The sequence below is a fragment of the Hemiscyllium ocellatum genome, chromosome 5 (assembly GCF_020745735.1).
Source record: "Hemiscyllium ocellatum isolate sHemOce1 chromosome 5, sHemOce1.pat.X.cur, whole genome shotgun sequence".
Lineage (NCBI taxonomy): Eukaryota > Metazoa > Chordata > Chondrichthyes > Orectolobiformes > Hemiscylliidae > Hemiscyllium > Hemiscyllium ocellatum.
The window spans coordinates 125,323,788-125,338,694 of NC_083405.1; the positions used below are offsets into that span (position 1 = coordinate 125,323,788).

The 14,907-nt window shown below is 42.8% G+C and overlaps 1 protein-coding gene across 1 annotated transcript in view; it reads right to left on the minus strand.

Annotated features, from left to right (window-relative positions):
- Window positions 1–1,393: 1,393 nt before the first annotated feature.
- The window catches only part of LOC132816237 (tetratricopeptide repeat protein 21B-like), a 123,886-nt gene continuing 110,372 nt past the window's right edge, over window positions 1,394–14,907 (minus strand). Inside the window, exons 27-29 of the mRNA XM_060825733.1 lie at window positions 12,378–12,498; window positions 4,416–4,483; window positions 1,394–1,471 (exon numbers count right to left, since the gene is read on the minus strand). Coding sequence (XP_060681716.1) covers window positions 1,394–1,471; window positions 4,416–4,483; window positions 12,378–12,498 — 267 coding nt within the window. The remainder of the gene's footprint in view (window positions 1,472–4,415; window positions 4,484–12,377; window positions 12,499–14,907) is intronic.

Sequence of the window (14,907 nt, forward strand, 5' to 3'; positions counted from 1 at the left end):
ATGCAGTTGATGTTGTTTACATGGACTTCAGTAAGGCGTTTGTCAAGATCCCACATGACTGCTCCAAAAGGTAAGAGTGCATGGGATCTAAAGCAAGTTGGGAAATTGGATCCAAAACTGGCTTGCAAATGGAAGGCAAAGGGTTGTTTTTGTGATTGGAAACTTGTGACTAGCAGTGTACGACAGAAATCGGCACTGAGACCCTTGCTGTTTATGTACATTAATGAATTGGTTGTGAATGTAGAAGGTATAATTAGTAAGTCTGCAGAAGATCTGTGCTGTTGTTGATAGTGAGGAGGACAGTCTCAGGCTACAATATTGATCCGCCGGTAAACTGGGCAGAGCAATGGCAGGAGGAATTTAATCCTGTAAGTATGAGCTGATGCATTTAGTGAACTCTAAGGGAAGGATATACACAATGGTCCCAAAGGAGTACTGAGGAACAAAGGGACCTTGGTGTACAAGCCCTGGAAGGTATCAGTACAGGTAGATAAGGTTGTGAAGAAAGCATATGTAATGCTTGTCTTTTGCTGGGGCGTAGAATACAGGAAACAAGGAAGTCTTGTTCCAACTTGGTCAGGCCACAGATGGAATAGTGTACAATTCTGGTTAACACACTATCAGAAGGACATAATGCAGTAGAGAGAGTGCAGTGGAGATTCACCAGGATGTTGCCTAGAAAGAAAACTCACAGGGAAGAGGAAAGACTAGGTTTGTTTTCCTTGGAGCAGAGGAAGCTGAGGGAGGACCTTATTGAGGTACACAGAATTATGAGAGGCATAGACAGAGTTGATAAGGAGAATATTTTCCAAATGGCAGTCTGTCTAACACCAGAGGGCATAAGATTAAGATGAGAAGTAAATTGTTTAGAGGGAATCTGAGGAAAATATTTTTCACCCAAAATATGGAATGCGCTGCCTGAGAGGGTGATTGACACAGGTACACACATACTTAAGAAGAATCTGGATGAGCACATAAAATGCAAGGGCTTGGTACACCACAGACCAAATGAGGAGAAATGGCATTAGTGTAGTGTGGTGTTTGTTGGGCATTGTAGACATGGTAGACTAAAAGGCCTGTTTCTATATATCACAAAAGTATTGCTGAACAATTTCACTTGTTGTCAGCCTACCTTTGATTTTAATTTTGAAGTTTAGGACTCAATATCCAATCTCTCTTACTTAAGACCAACATGTAAGGAAGTCAACAATCAAAGACAAGAAAGAAGCAAATTAATTGAAAGTTTGTTTTAATAGTTAGTGATAAGCCGCATTAGGTCCAGCAAAAAGGTAAATTAACTCATTCAAGCTTCTTTTTATTACTGAGAATGAACCCAACTGTGAATTTTCTTTTCATTGAATACTTGTTAATGGGCTTGTCTGTGACCTCATTCTCATTGCTTAATGGATGCTCTAGCCTTTTCGAAAACCTCCTTTCGAATCTTTGGATAAGTTGGGTGATTTTTCAGCACCTGAAAATTGGAAAGATAAAATAATCAAGAACAAAAAGCACATAAGGTACAATATTAAACCCAGGAGATTTACACCAGAATGAATAGAGTTCCCAATCATTGTACATTAGACAGGAGTTTACTGAGATTGGCGATTGTTTTTTCCAGATCCTACTGGTGACTCAAGGGATTTATGTAATGAGTGCTAAATGGTTTTGGGAAAAGGCAGTCTTGTACTGCTGTGGAACATTGAAACAGCAATCGGTTATTTAGCTCATGACTGTTCCACTATTCAAGTAAAAAGTGAGGTCTGCAGATGCTGGAGATCAGAGCTGAAAATGTGTTGCTGGTTAAAGCACAGCAGGTGAGGCAGCATCCAAGGAACAGGAAATTCGACGTTTCGGGCCAGAGCCCTTCATCAGGAATGAGGAGAGTGTGCCAGGCAGGCTAAGATAAAAGGTAGGGAGGAGGGACTTGGGGGAGGGGCGATGGAGATGTGATAGGTGGAAGGAGGTCAAGGTGAGGGTGATAGGCTGGGGTGGGGTGGGGGCGGTAGATCAACCGCAGGAAATGCAAAACTTGCGCCCACACCTCCTCCCTTACTTCTCTCCAAGACCCCAAGGGATCCTTCCATATCCGCCACAAATTTACCTGCACCTCCACACACATCATCTATTGCATCCGCTGCACCCGATGTGGCCTCCTCTATATTGGGGAGACAGGCCGCCTACTTGCGGAACGCTTCAGGGAACACCTATGGGACGCCCGGACCAACCAACCCAACCACCCCATGGCTCAACACTTTAACTCTCCCTCCCACTCCACCAAGGACATGCAGGTCCTTGGACTCCTCCATCGCCAAAACATAACAACACAACGGTTGGAGGAAGAGCGCCTCATCTTCCGCCTGGGAACCCTCCAACCACAAGGGATGAACTCAGATTTCTCCAGTTTCCTCATTTCCCCTCCCCCCACCTTGTCTCAGTCGATTCCCTCGAACTCAGCACTGCCCTCCTAACCCGCAATCTTCTTCCTGACCTCTCCCCCAAGTCCCTCCTCCCTACCTTTTATCTTAGCCTGCCTGGCACACTCTCCTCACTCCTGATGAAGGGCTCTGGCCTGAACGTCGAATTTCCTGTTCCACTATTCAGCATAATAATGGCTGATTCCCCACCCTTCTGGATTAGTGGTGCTGGAAGAGCACAGCAGTTCAGGCAGCATCCAAGGAGCAGTAAAATCGATGTTTCGGGCAAAAGCCCTTCATCAGGAATAAAGGCAGAGTCTGAAGGGTGGAGGGATAAGCTAGAGGAGGGTGGGGAGAAAGTAGCATAGAGTACAATAGGTGAGGGAGGGAGGGATGAAGGTGATAGGTCAGGGAGGAGGGTGGAGTGGATAGGTGGAAAAGAAGATAGGCAGGTAGGACAAGTCATGGGGACAGTGCTGAGCTGGAAGTTTGGAACTAGGGTAAGGTGGGGGAAGGGGAAATGAAGAAACTGTTGAAGTCCACATTGATGCCCTGGGGTTGAAGTGTTCCGAGGCAGAAGATGAGGCGTTCTTCCTCCAGGCGTTTGGTGATGAGGGAGTGGCAGTGAAGGTCTGTTCGGGACCGAACTCTGCTGGTTTAAAGGTGGTCCGGAGTCCATGTGAGATGAGTTGGTTACAGAGGCAGGCATTGAGGAAGCAAATGTGGCTGTGGTAGAGAGTTTGTTTCAGGACATGGTTGAAGAGCTTCAGGGCAGAGGAAATTACCTGGGCCCTCCACCCCATTTCTGAACACTTTTGGTTTACAAATATTGAGCAATCTCATACTTAAACTTAATAATCAAATATTAATTTTGGAAGAGAATTCTAAACTTCTACTAGTCTTTGTGTGCTGTCTCCAACTTCACTTCGGAAAGGGCTAGCACTAAAATTTCAGTTTACGTCTCCCTAGTCCTAGCCATCAATCCAATCAATTAGAACATAGAACAATACAGCGCCCTATGGCCCTCGATGTTGCGCCGACCTGTGAACTATTCTCAGCTTGTCCCCCTACACTATCCCATCATCATCCATATGCTTATCTAAGGATTGTTTAAATCTCCCTAACGTGATTGAGTTGACTACATTAGCAGGTAGGGCATTCCACGCTCTTACTACTCTCTGAGTAAAGAACCTGCCTCTGACATCTGTCTTAAATCTATCACCCCTCAATTTGTAGTTATGTCCCCCCGTACACACTGACATCATCATCCTAGGAAAAATACTTTCACTGTCTACCCTATCTAATCCTCTGATCATTTTGTATATCTCCATCAAATCCCCTCTTAGTCTTGTTCTTTCCAATGAGAACAGATGCAAGCCTCTCAGCCTTTCCTCATAAGATCTTCCCTCCAGACCAGGCAACATCCTAGTAAATCTCCTCTGCACCTTTTCCAATGCTTCCACATCCTTCCCGAAATATGGGGACCAGAACTGTACTGTAAACTTTTTATCAATCATATTGTTACTTGTTATATTTGATGGAAAAATAACCTTAGTCTGTGAAATCTCTCTTTTTATTAGATTAGGTTACTCACAGTGTGGAAACAGACCCTTCGGTCCAACAAGTCCACACCGACCCTCCGAACAGCAACCCACCCAGATCCATTCCCCTACATTTACCCCTTCACCTAACACTATGGGCAATTTAGCATGGCCAATTCACCCAACCTGCACATTTTTGGACTATGGGAGGAAACCATAGCACTCAGAGGGTGCCCACGCAGACACGGGGAGAGTGTGCAAACTCCACACAGACAGTCACCTGAGGCGGGAATTGAACCCAGGTCTCTGGTGCTGTGAGGCAGCAGTGCTAACCACTGTGCAACCGTGCCATTCTCTTACTTTAACCCTTAGAGTCCAGATATCTTTCTGGTAGGAGAACAAAAATACAGCTACTTCATGAATAAAATATTTTTATTTAATATCTCCCCATTAAACAAACCTTATGACAAATGTCGATTGCATGCATGTACATTTTGGCTTTCAAGTAATTGAATGCGAGTTTGTAACCTATATATAGGAAAAAAAGAGAAATATAGAGTTAGGGAGATGATTAGAATTAAGATATTCATGCATCCTCTACTAAGAATTATATAAGCAATTAAGATAACTGAGTGATGCAGTGTATCGGTATTCCTTTCACCCTACGTTCATTTCAGTGTTTCTTAGACAACCTTTAGGTTAAATATGTACTGAAAACCTATTTACCTTCAGTACAAATCTGGCTATAATTGGGTTAATTTAGCCACTCATCACCAGAGACCAAAAGGATAGTGTGATGTGAGAACTGGGAATTGTCACACTGGTGCAGTGAAGGGCAATTACTTGCAATATTGTTGAAACACAGCAGATCAGAGTTTAAGCTTTATGGCTAGTTGTTCTGTACTTGAGTGTGTGTAATGCTGATAGCTTAACAAGCATACCCAAGCAGCCAATATCACAACTCAAGACTTCACCAGAGAAGGTCACAAAACAGAGGTTTTAGATAATAACAAGCAGGACTGAAACTGACTTACCCATGAAGGAAGCAAGCCTGACCCTTTCTTCAGTGATGCAGTTTTCCACTGGACCCCTCAATACTGCCATCGGGTCCAGATGGAGATCAGATACCCATAATGTGTAGGAAATAGCTCCTGACCTTTTCCTGACTGTACAAGCTTGCTGGGGGAATGTGAAGACTGCAGATGCTGGCAATTAGAGTTGAAGAGCGTGGCGCTGGAAAAGCACGACAGGTCAGGCAGCATCCGAGGAGCAGGAGAATCGACATTTCGTGCATAAGCCCTTCATCAGGCTTGCTGACCAATTAAGGATGGCAGGTGGGCTGTCTCTGCTAGAGAACCAATTTAAGGCCTTCAAACCTGATAACAGTTGTAGGACTGTTGTTTATCATTTACATAAACTATTTGGATGAGAATATAGGAGGCATGGTTAGCAAGCTTGCAAATTACACCAAAATTGGTGGTATACTCAACAGTGAAGAAGATTGTCTAAGAGTACAACAAGACCTTGATCAACTAGGCCACTAGGGTAAGGAATGGCTGAAGGAGGGTTTAACTCAGATAAGTGCGAGGTGTTACGTTTTTCTAAGACAAACCAGGGTGCATATACAGAATGGACTGCCAGAGGAAGTGGTAGGGGCAGGTACAGTTATAAAATTTAAATGACATTTGGACAGGGACATGAAAAGGAAAGGTTTAGAGAAATATGGCCCAAATGCAGGCAAATGGGACCAGTTTAGTTTGGTTAACCTAGTCAATGTGGACAATTTGGACCAAAGGGTCTGTTTCCTTGCTGTATGACTATATACAGTGAATAGCCAAGGTCTTTTCCCCAGGGTAGGGGTGCCCAAAACTCGAGGTTAAGATGAGAGAGGAAAGATTTAAAAGGGACCTGAGAGGCAACACTTTCATACAGAGAGTGGTGTGTATATTGAACAGGCTGTCAGAGGAGGTGGTAAAAATGGTACATTTACAACATTTAAAAGACATTTGGACAGGTACATTAGATAGGAAGGTTTAGAGGGATATGGGCCAAATGCAGCTGAATAGGACTAGTTCAGTTTAAGAAATCTGGTCGGCATGGAGAAGATGGGCTGAAGGGCTTGTTTCCATGCTGTATACCTCGATGACTCTGATTCTATGGCAGACAAATGAACAAGAGCACACACCAAACAGAGGTTTTATCTCTATCCCTGAGGCTTCCAGCCTCATTCATGATGAAGGACTCCTGCCCGAAATGCCGATTTTCCTGCTCCTCGGATGCTGCCTGACCTGCTGTGCTTTTCCAGCACCACTCCTGCCTTGACTCTAATCTGCAGTCCTCATCTTTACAATCTATGTTGAAGTATTGTAGACTACTTTGTTAGAGATATAAAGATAAATAGGAAAGCAAGTTGTGAGGCAGGCAGACAGCCCCAGATGTTGGTATTTTTGTTTATTTATTCGTGGGATGTAGCTGTCATTGGCTAGACCAGCATTTATTGTCCTGAGGGCAGTTCACAGTCAGCTTGGGTCTGGAGTCACATGTAGGCCAGATCAAGTAAGGACAGGAGAGTTCCTTTCCTAAAGAACATTAATGAATCAGATGGGCTTTTTTTTACAACAACTGTCAGTGGTTATTTCAGCCTCTTCAACAGCAGGATTCAAACCCATGTCTGCAGAGTGTTAGTCTGGGCCTCTGGATTGCTAGTTTAGTCATATTACCACTACACTATCAGCTCTCTCTTGGATTCAGAAAACTCAAGCAGGTTCCTGACTTTCAGAACCTGTGAATGTTTCCAAATTTCATTCCTGCCATTATTAAGTCCATAAGAGAGGTGTTTGGGTTTTGACCTGGGAAGTGTGCCAATGCAGAGGCCATTAGGTTGGAAGGTCCACTTCAGTTTTCAAACATCAGTCTATCCTAAAGTAACTTTTTATGCCCCTCTAAATATGACACAATATTATTCCTCATATCCCTTCATGTTCCCTGATGTTCTCTATGTCTCTCCATGCTCAGTCATGCAGCATGCCTGCAAATAAATGTATCCCCATCCATAGCCACTAACCCAGTATCCATGATTGGTAGACATGAGCAGCTGTATCTTTGTAATAGACATGGAAAAATAAACTTCAATCTAATAAAGATATCACAAAGACACAGTTCATACTGAAAAAAAAACTCATTCCAAAACAGAAATTACTGGAGAAGCACAGCAGGTCTGGCAGCATCTCTGGGACAAAAGCAGAGTTAACCTCTGACCCTTCATCAGAATCCAAAGATTGTAAAAACAAACACTCATTCACTTCCTACATCAAAGATATTAGTGAAATAATTCACCAGAGGCTGGTATCCTATCACCAATCAGCCTTCATTTAGACATAGAACATTACAGCACAGTACAGACCCTTCGGCCCTCGATGTAGCGCCGCCCTGTCATACTAATCTGAAGCCCATCCCACCTCCACTATTCCATGTACATCCATATGCCTGTCTAATGACGACTTAAACGTACTTAAACTTGGTGAATCTACTACCGTTGCAGGCAAAGCATTCCATACCCTTACTACTCGCTGAGTAAAGAAACTACCTCTGACATCTGTCTTATACCTATCTCCCCTCACTTTAAAGTTATGTCCCCTCGTGTTTGCTGTCCCCATACTTGGAAAAAGGCTCTCCCTGTCCACCCTATCTAACCCTCTGATTATCTTGTACGAGTTTATTAAGTCACCTCTCAACCTTCTTCTCTCTAATGAGAACAGCCTCAAGGCCCTCAGACTTTCCTCGTAAGACCTTCCTTCCATACCAGGCAGCATCCTAGTAAATCTCCTCTGCACCCTTTCCAAAGCTTCCACATTCTTCTTATAATGCAGTGACCAGAACTGTACACAATACTCCAAGTGTGGCTGTACCAGAGCTTAGTACAGCTGCAGCATAACCTCCTGGTGTCGGAACTCAATCCCTCTATTAATAAAGGCCAAAACACTGTATGCCTTCTTAACAACCCTGTCAATCTGGGTGGTGACTTTCAGGGATCTGTGTACATGGACACCGAGATCTCTCTGCTCATCTGCACTCCCAAGGATCTTACCATTCGCCCACTACTTTGCATTCCGATTACTCCGTCCAAAGTGTATCACCTCACACTTGTCCACATTAAACTCCATTTGCCATCTCTCAGCCTAACTCTGCATCCTATCTATGTCTCTCTGCAACCTACTACATCGTTCATCACTATCCACAACTCCACCGACCTTAGTGTCATCTGCGAATGTACTAAAAATGACGAACAGCAGCGAACCCAACACCAATCTTTGCGGTATGCCGCTAGTAACTAGACACCAAGATGAACATGTTCCATCAAATGCAACCCTCTGTTTTCTTTCAGCAAGCCAATTACTGATCCAAACTGCTATGTCTCCCACAATCCCATTCCTCCACATTTTGTATAATAGCCTACTGTGGGGAACCTTATCGAATGCCTTGCTGAAATCCATATACACCACATCAACCGGTTTACTCTCATCTACCTGTTTGGTCACTTCGTCAAAAAAACTCAATAAGATTCGTTAGGCACGACCTACCCTTCACAAAACCGTGCTGACTGTCCCTGATCAGATTATTCTTTTCTAGATGGTTATAAATCCTATCTCTTATAACCTTTTCCAACACTTTACCACCAACTGAAGTGAGACTCACTGGTCTGTAATTACCAGGGTTGTCTCTACTACCCTTTTTGAACAAGGGAACCACATTTGCTATCCTCCAGTCCTCAGGCACTATTCCTGTAGACAATAATGATTTGAAGATCAATGTCAAAGGCTCGGCAATCTCTTCCCTGGCTTCCCAGAGGATCCTAGGATAGATCCCACCCGGCCCAAGGGACTTGTCTATTTTCACACTCTGCAGTATTTCTAATACCTCTTCCTTGTGAACCTCAATCTCTTCTAGTCTAGATGCAAGTATCTCTGTATCTTCCTCGCCAGCATTTTCATTTTCTATAGTGAACGCTGTCAAAAAATATTTATTTCGTGCTTCCCCTATCTCCTCTGACTCCACACACAACTTCCCACTATTATCCTTGATTGGCCCTAATTTAACTCTTGTCATTCTTTTATTCCTGACATACCTATGGAAAGCTTTAGGGTTAACCCTGATCCTATCCGCCAACAACTTCTCATGTCTCCTCCTGGCTCTTCTGAGCTCTCTTTTTAGGTCTTTCCTGACTTCCTTGTAACCCTCAAGTGCCCTGAGTTTTCACATTTTGTCCTAACATAAGCCTTCTTCTTTTTCTTGACCGGGGATTCCACTTCCTTATTAAACCACAGCTCACGCATTCTATATCTTCCTCCCTGCCTGACAGGTACATACTTATCTAGGACACACAGGAGCCTTTCCTTGAATAAGCTCCACATTTTAATGTGCTCATCCTCTGAAGTTTCCTTCCCCATTCTACGCTTCCTACATTTTTCCTAATTGCATTGTAATTTCCCTTCCCCCAGCTGTAACTCTTGCTCGGTGGAGTACACCTATCCCTTTCCATCACTAAAGTAAACCTGACAGAATTGTGATCGCTGTCTTCAAAGTGCTCACCTACTTCCAAATCTAACACCTGGCCAGGCTCGTTACCCAGTACTAAATCTAAAGTGGAAAGTGCTTTTTTTTTAGTTTATCCTGATGGTGCAGAAACAGGCTATTCGGCCCATCAACTCCACATTACTGGCCGAAGAGTATCACACCCAGCTACCCTGTAACCCTACAATGCCCATGGCTTAACCCACATAGCCTGCACATCTCTGGACTGTGGAAGGAAACTGGAGCATCCAGAGGAAACCTATGCAGACAGGGAGAGAATGTGCAAACCCCACACAGACATGTGCCTGAGGCTGTGAGACAACAGTGCTGACCACTGAGCCACCATTGACATTAACTCAGCTCCCTCAGAGCCAGCTCTCCGAGTAATCAGGATGTCTGATGCCCCTGGTCTTTTTTGTGGCCTGGTCGACAGCAACTCCAGTCAGTACATAGACTCTGACCCAGCCAGCTCAAAGCCAGTCCTTAGGCTGAGGAGATCTTCTGAATCTCCTGTTTTTTGTTTTGACACATTAAAAATATACCATTGTGCAAGAATTTTATTCCATCTTGTCCAACACCAGAAAAGCACCCATATGGCTAGTGAAAATTATCAAGCAAGGCCTGATAACGCTCATGTGAAGAAAGTGAAGGACTCCTCCTCTGTCAGCCAGGGCTTCCTGATTGGATCAGATTAACAGCACAATCAGCGAAGTCATATTCTATGAGGTTCCCCCAGCTAATACAATCACCACATCCCTCCCCCTCTGAGTCCGAGGACAAAGGTCAGGATTTTTTTTAGTAGCTCTTTTTGGATCATTTTAGCACCAGGTCAGTTTCCAACAATTCTTCCTCTGATACGGATAGTGTGTTACACATAATAGTTCGCTTCTTGAACCTGGAGCATCTTAGAAGAAATTCATTCTCTCCTTTAGGTGGCAACGGTGTTGAGGTGGTGATATCCGCTGTGTCCGTCTCTGATTCCAAGGTATCTTCAGTACTTGGCTGAGAGGGAGAACCCATTGGTTCCGGAACAGTCGGAAAGGCAATCGAAGGTCCAGGAATGTTTTGCTCCCATGCCCTTTGTGAGTTTGCAGTTTTCATTTGGTCCACATGCTTATTCAGGACTGAAGAAGGGTTACACCTGAAACGTTGACTTCTCCACCTCCTGATGCTGCCTGACTTGCTGTGTTCTTCCAGCCTCCTGTTTGTCGACTTTGTTCAGGACTGTAGCACCTGTCCGAACTTAATACGTCATTGGACCTGATCTCATAGCAACTATGCCTCTTACTCATGGAGGGCCATTCCTGTGGTTCCGACACCAAACTTTATCCCCTGAATTAAACTGTTTTCTTGCTTAGTGCAGCCTTGTGTTCAGCAGTGCTGCCATTTCAGGTCCCCCCCATCACCCCCCCCTCCCTCCCACCTCCTCAGGTCCGGGAAGATCAGATTTAACCTGATGCGGAGTCTTCTCCCTCTTAGTGACTCTGCTGGAGCTATCCCTGTAGTTGTATGACGGGGTTGAACTATAATCAAATAGGGATTGGGGCAGTTTGGTATCAAAGCTACAGGCTGTTTCTTTAACTCTACCTTCAAAGTTTGGACTGCTCTTTCTACCAGACCATTGGATGATGGACTCAAATTCTCTGCTGGTAAATTATAATCCATTATCTGTAGCCAACACTTCTGGGCTTCCGTGTATTGCAAATGATGAGCGCAATTTTTCTACTCACCATGTGTTTGACGAATGAACTCTGCACATTCAGCCACCTTGAGTGGGCATTCTCAATGACTAAGAACATTGATCCCATGGGAGAACCTGTAGGGTCAATGCGTAACCGAGTCCAATGTTTACCTGGCCATTACGAAGAATGTAGAGGGAGCTGCTGGTGGTAATTTCTGTCCTTATGGGACCCTGGGCACCAATGCAGCGATGCATCTATCCCCACCAGACATAATTTCTCACCAACATTTCATCTTGAAAACCCCTAGATGACCCTGGTGGAGTTCAGCTAGTAAATGGCGGATAGCTTTGTTCGGGACAATCACTCTTGCTCCCCATAATAATTTGCCATCCTGAGATAGGGATGAGGAGGAATTTCATCACTCAGAAGTAGTCAGTCTGTAGAATTCTTTACCACAAAGGCCTGCCAAGGCTGGGACATTATGTATATTTAAGGCTGAGATACACAGATGTTTAATCATTAAAAGAATCAAGATTGATGGGTTACGGCAGGAAAGTGGAACTGAGGATCATCAGATCAGCCATGATCTCACTGAATTATGCAGCAGATTGAATGGGCCAAATAATCTCTGCTCCTATGTCTTATTGTCTGTGAGGATTGTTAAGTTTCTGAATTCTCTGCAGAACAGCAGTGGACTAAGCCATTGAATATATTCATGGTGGAGTGATCATGAGTTTTGATCACCAAGGGAATCAAGGATTATGGTTGGCAGGCAAGAAAGTGGAGTTAAGATTATAATAAAATCAAAATAAAATCATCAGGCAAGATCTTATCAAGTGGTAGAGCAGGCCCAAGAGGCTGACTGACCCATTCCTGACCTTATTTGTGACATTCTCATGCTCTTACATGATTCCTGAGCCTAGTCCACCAAGGATATGAGAGCTGACTTCCTTGTTGTGTTGTGACATTCCCATAACTTGAACTCTTTGCAATACCGAAAAGCCAAAAGAAAATCAAGATGAGCAGTCTACAAAATTAGAATTCCAATTTCATGCACCAAATCCCATTTGTTCAAATTTTCTCCAATGCACTCAGTCCTGTTTTATCATGATAACATTAGTGTTTGCTATTTAAAGTTGTCCATCATCAAAATAGCTATATCAACTTACCGATAGCTGGATTTGCCTCATTGTTGCACTTCCATGCTAATTTGTAGTTTGTAACTGCATCCATGTAAGACTGCTCCTTCTCCATGATAAGCCCCTGGTATTCATATGCCTTACAACAAGACTGGACAGATAAAAAATAGAATGAGTTTTGCTGACAGCTGGATTTGAAGAAAATAAATAATTCTTATTTCAAGTGCCATGCTTTGGAGATGCCTGTGTTGGACTGGGGTGTACAATGTTAAAAATCACACAACACCAGGTTATAGTCCCAACAGGTTTATTTGGAAGCACTAGCTTTCGAAGTGCTGCTCTTTCATCAGGTGGTTGTGGAGTATAAGATCATAAGACTCAGAATTTATAGCAAAAGTTTACAGTGTGATGTAACTGAAATTATATATTGAAAAAGACACGGACTTATTGTTAAATCTCTCATTTGGTGAGTTTTGAGAAGATTTGTAGTTCAGGTTGAGGTTCTAGATGTAGGTTTGCTCACTGAGTTGGAAGGTTCATTTTCAGATGTTTCATCACCATACTAGGTAACATCTTCAGTGAGCCTCCAGATGAAGTGCCAGCATAAAATTCACTAAAGAGGAGGAAAACAATAACAAACTGCTATTCCTAGAGTGAACAGCCAATGGGGAACTTCAAACCAGCGTCTACAGGAAAACAACACATACTGACCAAATACTGAACTACAGAAGCAATCATACCAATATCCACAAATGAAGCTGCATTAGAACATTATTTCAATGTATAATTTCAGTTACATCACACTGTCAACTTTTGCTATAAATTCTGACTTATGATCTTATACTCCACAACCTCCTGATGAAGGAACAGCACTCTGAAAGCTTGTGCTTCCAAATAAACCTGTTGGACTATAACCTGGTGTTGTGTGATTCTTATTTCAAGTGTGTATTGGTTACAAATAATCACATTATGTTGTGATGCCTAAGGCATTATGTGAGATAGGCTGGATGAGCAAGATGCTCTTTATCTTCTTTCAGATGTTTATAAATAAGAATAAGCAAGATACATTGAAAATATGAATTATATTAACTTTAACTCCAGCTCATTCGTGGTCAAATCAAATTCAAATCGACAAAGAAAACCACATTCACCTTAGGAATTCTAATTGCTGATAATTAGCTTAGATTTTCTACATTGTGGAAACAGACCCTTCAGCCCAACAAGTCCACACCAACTCTCTGAAGAACAAACACCCAGACCCATCTCCCCCTCACTAATGCACCTAACACAATTTAGCGTGGCCAATCCACCTGACCTGCACATCTTTAGATTGTGGGAGGAAACCCACACAAACACAGAACATACACAGAATGTACAGACTCCACACAGAGAATCACCCAAGGCTGGAGTTGAACCTGGGTCCCTGGTGCTGTGAGACTGCAGTGTTAACCACTGAGCCATTTGTACCACCCCAAAAATAATTGATTGATAAGCAAATTCTTTGATGACAATAATATGATAAATAAATGTTTTGTGTTTTCATTATGTTGTATACACAGTGCAGCAAGAGGAAATAAATAAAGACAGGAATGATACTAAACATAATAGAAAGAATAGAGAGTGCCCCAGCAAGGGCTATCTGACTGGTTCATGTCCACTTTTGAGTCAGTAGAACGACTTGGAGAAATTGTGATAAACTGTCATCCAAAGGCCTAAGGAACATGGGTTTTAATTAATTTAAGGAACATGGAATTTAATTAATAAAGTCTGGGGTATAGAGCAGTTGTGCAAGTAAGAAATACCTTTGGTTTGTTGGTTGGACAGAGTCATACTCCAATGCTTTTTTGTTCCTTCTTATGTTACTGTGCAGAACTGAAATGTTTTAGTGACTGTGTATGTATATAAAAATATTTTTGTGAATAAAGTATGTTTTTGAAATAAAAAAAATAACGTCTGTCTCAGTAATGGTAGACATGAAGCCACTATTATCAAATATTGTGAAAACCTAAGATTAATGTATTTTGGAGTAGGAAAGCCACCATACTTACCTGGTCTGACATCCTTAGGTACATCCTTACTTATGTTAACCACAGCACTTAATTACCCTATGAAATAATTAAGCGAGCTATTCCATTCAAAGACAGTTAGGAGTGGGCAATAAAAAAAACTCTAGCTCATGATTGCTCCAGTAAAAGTCTTAAAACTCCAGTTTAAGGAAAATAAGCTCTGAGTAATGTTGCCACCTTCCAACAGGGTAAGAAGATGCAGAACTTCTTGAAACCATACAGAATGATATTGCTGCAAGTTGAAAATACATTGTCATTTGTCAAAAATCACACAACACCAGATTGTTGCCCAACAGGTTTATTTGAAACCACAAGCTTTCGGAGTGGGGATTCTGAAAGCTTGTGGTTTCAAATAAACCTGTTGGACTCTTTGCTGTTGTCGTGTAATTTTTGACTTTGTCCATCCCAGTCCAACACCGGCACCTCCACATCATGGCTATGATTTGTGTTATTGGAATAAACACAGTCACCTGACTGAATTCTAAGCAACATTT